The sequence below is a fragment of the Echinops telfairi genome, unplaced genomic scaffold (genome assembly GCF_000313985.2).
Source record: "Echinops telfairi isolate 266 unplaced genomic scaffold, ASM31398v2 ScPeMD7_443;HRSCAF=831, whole genome shotgun sequence".
NCBI lineage: Eukaryota > Metazoa > Chordata > Mammalia > Afrosoricida > Tenrecidae > Echinops > Echinops telfairi.
The window spans coordinates 85561038-85565146 of record NW_022104341.1 but is presented as its reverse complement, the minus strand read 5'-3'; the positions used below and the strand labels follow the sequence as shown (position 1 = coordinate 85565146).

Below are 4109 nucleotides of genomic sequence, written 5' to 3'. Positions count from 1 at the left end.
AACTAAGCACAATAAGGTGTGGGAGGGTAACAGGGGAAGCTATAAGGAGGCGTAATAAATTGTTAAAATTATTTAATGCAAAAAAAGATGATCTAATATGTAAAACCCTACCTAAGTCACAATTTTAAAAGTTTTTTTTTTTCTTAAGCACATCTCTGGGAACAGTGGATGGTTGCAGACAAGGTCTCTTAGGAACACACTTACCTACTTTACTTGTTCTCCTCTGCCATAGAGGATTGTTATGATTCAGGGTAGACTTGACGGCAGTGGTTTGGTTTGGGATCGATAAATCTGCTTAAAAATTGCATTGTGTAGAACCATCCATCCTCATTGAGTTCTTCTGTCTCACCAATTTTGGTGTGTGTGCGTGTGTATTGGAAATATTACTCTCTGAGAATACAACTAATTGTCATGATGCTCAACCAACCCATAACCTCTGACTTCACAATAAACCCAACGTTAACATTTGAAGTTGGCAAACATAAGCTCCAATGAATAGTTTAATGAACATTTCTGAAGGGTACATATAGTTTAAGGAATTTATTCTCTGACTATTCTCTAATTCTCTAATGATAATTGTTACACTTACTTAACATTTTAAGGCCTGTTCCCATTTGATAATGAACACAGTTTTATTACATAGGCAGAATGAGATGTGGCTATTATTTGCATGTTTTAGATGGGAAGAATGAATTCCAGAGAGACTGAGTGATTTTCCAAGGTCTCAATAAATTTAGTTTAACTAACTTCCAGTGCTCTTCCCACTACTCTCGTAGGCTTCCTGGCAGAAGAATAAATGTAAGGATCTGCCTATTCCATAAACTGAACCAGTCTCTTTGTAAATAGAATTCTGCATATCTGTGAACCACAGTTGAAGTGCTTCTTAGAGGTAAGGATGATAAGACTTCATCTTCCATCGTTTGGACGAGTTCTCGGGATAAACCAAGCCCTGGAGGAGAACATCACGCTCAGCAAAGTAGAGAGGCAGCGAAAAGGAAGAGTCTCCAGGAGCGGGGTTGACACAGTGGCTGCAGCAATGGGCTCAAGCACAGAAACAATGGTGAGGGTGGCACAGGCCTGAGCGGTGCTTCATTGTGTTGGGCACAGGGTCACAATAGGTCAGAACTGACTTGGTGGCACCTAACAACAGCACAGTTGGGGTAGGTCCAATGGAAGTTGAAGAGTCCATACAAATTAAGAAGCTCTGAAAAAACAGTTAGGGCTCTTGCAGACACGGGATGGGGATGGAACTGGGAAAATCACATAACAAACATTGATTGAGTAGTCGATTCACTGCATAATCCTACTTGCTTGGGCTATAGGATATTGATGAGGAGGATCAAAGTACTGAATAGGTCTCTAGACTTCAAGATGCTGATCCTATAATTGTGACTTAGAGTAGTAATCCTAAGTCTTTTCCATTTTTTTCCTTTTTTTTTTAATCAATTTATTGGGACTCATACAATTCATCACAATACATAGATCAACTGTGTAAAGCACATCTATACATTTATTGCCCTCATTATTCCCCAAATTCGCTTTCCTCTTGGGTTCCCGGAATCATCTCATTTTCCTTTTTTCCCCTCCCCCTCCCTTCTTCCTCCCCTCTCCCACATGCACCCTTGATAATTTATAAATTATTATTGTATCTTATATTACACTGTCCGGCATCTCCCTTCAACCACCCCTCTGCTGCCCGTCCCCCAGAGATGAGGTTATATGTAGCTCCCTGTGATCCATTCCCCCTTTCTACACCCCCTTTACCTCCTGGTATCGCCACTGTCACCCCTGGTCCTGAGAGGTTCATCTGTCCTGATTCCCTGTGTTTCCAATTCCCATCTGTACCGCTGTGCATCCTCTGGTCTAACCAGGTCTGCAAGGCAAAATTGGGGTCCATTTTTTTTTCAATATATCCCCATCCATTCCTTCAGGTGAGCCTCAAAAATCTTTCTGGAGTACCTGAGATATGACACATTGTAGTGGATAGGAATCTGGGCTCTGGAACTATACTACCTTTGTTCAAACCTCACTTGTGTTACTGTCTAGCTGACTGGCATCTGGAGATTAATTTTTTGTGTGTGCTTCAATTTCTTCATCTGTACAAAGGGGATAAGAACACCCACCTCCTTGCATTGTTTTGAAGATTAAAACAATAAATACATATGAAGTTCTTAACCAATGACTGGCATATAGAAAGAGCTACTATTGAGTAAGGCACAATAAATATCATGACATACATTCCACAGATATGGAAGTTAAATTCCAGAGACTTTTCTTTCCAAGGCCACAGCAGGGGAATGATGAATTCAAGTCTTCACCACAATTCCTCCCTCTGAGTCCTTTCCTAATATCCCCACTGGCAAATTGATATGAAAGGGTTCTTTCTAAATCTCTCCCTGGTCCTGGATCCCTCATTCAGTCAAAGTGTGTATAATGTAGACAGGAGACCAGGGGCACTGTAGACCATCCTAGTTCAGGACCTACTGAGTGTCTTCACTCATTCCGATTAACTTGAGGAAGGCCCTCTTCACATCCTTGTTCCGGAGGCTGTAGATGACGGGGTTGAGAAAGGCAGAGATGACGTTGTAGAACAGAGCCAGCTTCTTGTCATCCTCTGGCGAAGCCTCAGAGCCAGGTCTCATGTACATGACCATGCAGGGAATACAAAACATGGTGACCACAGTGATGTGGGAGGCACAGGTAGAGAAAGCCTTGACTCGACCCTGCGTGGAGCGAATCCTCATAATAGCCATGAAGATACGAACATATGAGGCCAGGATGAGGGCTAATGGGATCAAGAGCAAGATGAAGCCCAAAATAAAGTCCACTTGGTCGTTGAGAGATGTGTCTGCACAGGCCAACTTCAAGACAGCAGGAATTTCACACAAAAAATGGTTGATCTCATTGGGGCCACAGTAGGGCAGATTCATTGCAAAGACAGTATAGATGAGAGCACAGATGAGACCACAAAGGGCAGAACTGACTACCAGGAGTGTACACAGGGCCTGGCTCATCTTAACCCCATAGTGGAGTGGAGAGCAGATAGCAACATATCTGTCATAGGCCATGGCTGCAAAAATCCAGGTCTCCGTGATGCCCAAGGTCAGGAAAACATACATCTGGACCACACACCCAGTGTAGGAGATAGTTTTATTCTTGCTTACTAGATGAACCAACATCTGGGGCACCGTGGTGGTGGCGTAGCTGAGATCCAATAGAGAGAGAACGCTGAGGAAGAAGTACATGGGGGTATGGAGGCGGGCATCTACTCTGATCAGGGTAACAATGAGTCCATTGCCGAGGACTGTACATACGTAGAGGAAGAAGAAGAGGAAGAACAGGACCCAGTTGGTCCTAGGGTTTCTGGAGAAGCCTAGGAGGATAAACTCTGTTACAAAGCTGTAGTTTCTCCAGTCTCGACTTAGCATGGCTTTCTCTCTGAGGAGAGAGGAGAAGATATTCCTGACTCCTTTGCGGTCTTCAAGGGAGAATGGGAGCTCTGTAACGAAGACATCTGATAGCTTAGCCAATCAGTCAAGATAAGGGGGGATAACAACCCACTCCCAACCCCACCCCTCCAAACTCGGTGTCCTCCAGTCGACGACAACTCATAGTGATTGTACAGGACAGGGTAGAATTGCCCTCTTCAGGTTTCCGAGACTGTAACTATGGGAGTAGAAAACTTTCTTTCTCCCAAGGAGTGGCTGGTAGTTTTGAACCACTGACCTTGTGGTTAGCTCCCCATCTCATAACCATTATGCCACCAGGGCTCCTTTCAATCCACCCCTAAACCAAGAGATCTTTCTAACCAAATTGGCTAGCATAGCTCTAGACAATAGGTAGGTATAAATATTGTTGTTCTATCCAACTAATTTGTTATAATAAAATTCCAAGGGCCCTGCGGGAGGAATTGTACAGCAGAGAAGAAGCCGTGTTTTGAAGCACACAGTACACAACATCCACACACCATAAATAGGCCAAAGTAAGAGAGCTAGGGAAATGTAAAATGCATGACAGTCAACTGAAAAGCCTAGAGTCGCCTGCATCTCCTAAAATTATTCTTTCAACTATCATAAATAAGTCCTGTGACAAGCACGTAAAACAAACAA

General features: G+C 43.3%; 1 protein-coding gene across 1 annotated transcript; it reads right to left on the bottom strand.

The window, feature by feature from the left end:
- Positions 1 to 2480: 2480 nt before the first annotated feature.
- LOC101645905 (olfactory receptor 2A5-like) lies at positions 2481 to 3428 on the bottom strand. Its single transcript, XM_004699509.1, has one exon. It carries the CDS (start codon positions 3426 to 3428, stop codon positions 2481 to 2483), a length of 948 nt encoding a protein of 315 aa, XP_004699566.1.
- Positions 3429 to 4109: the final 681 nt, after the last annotated feature.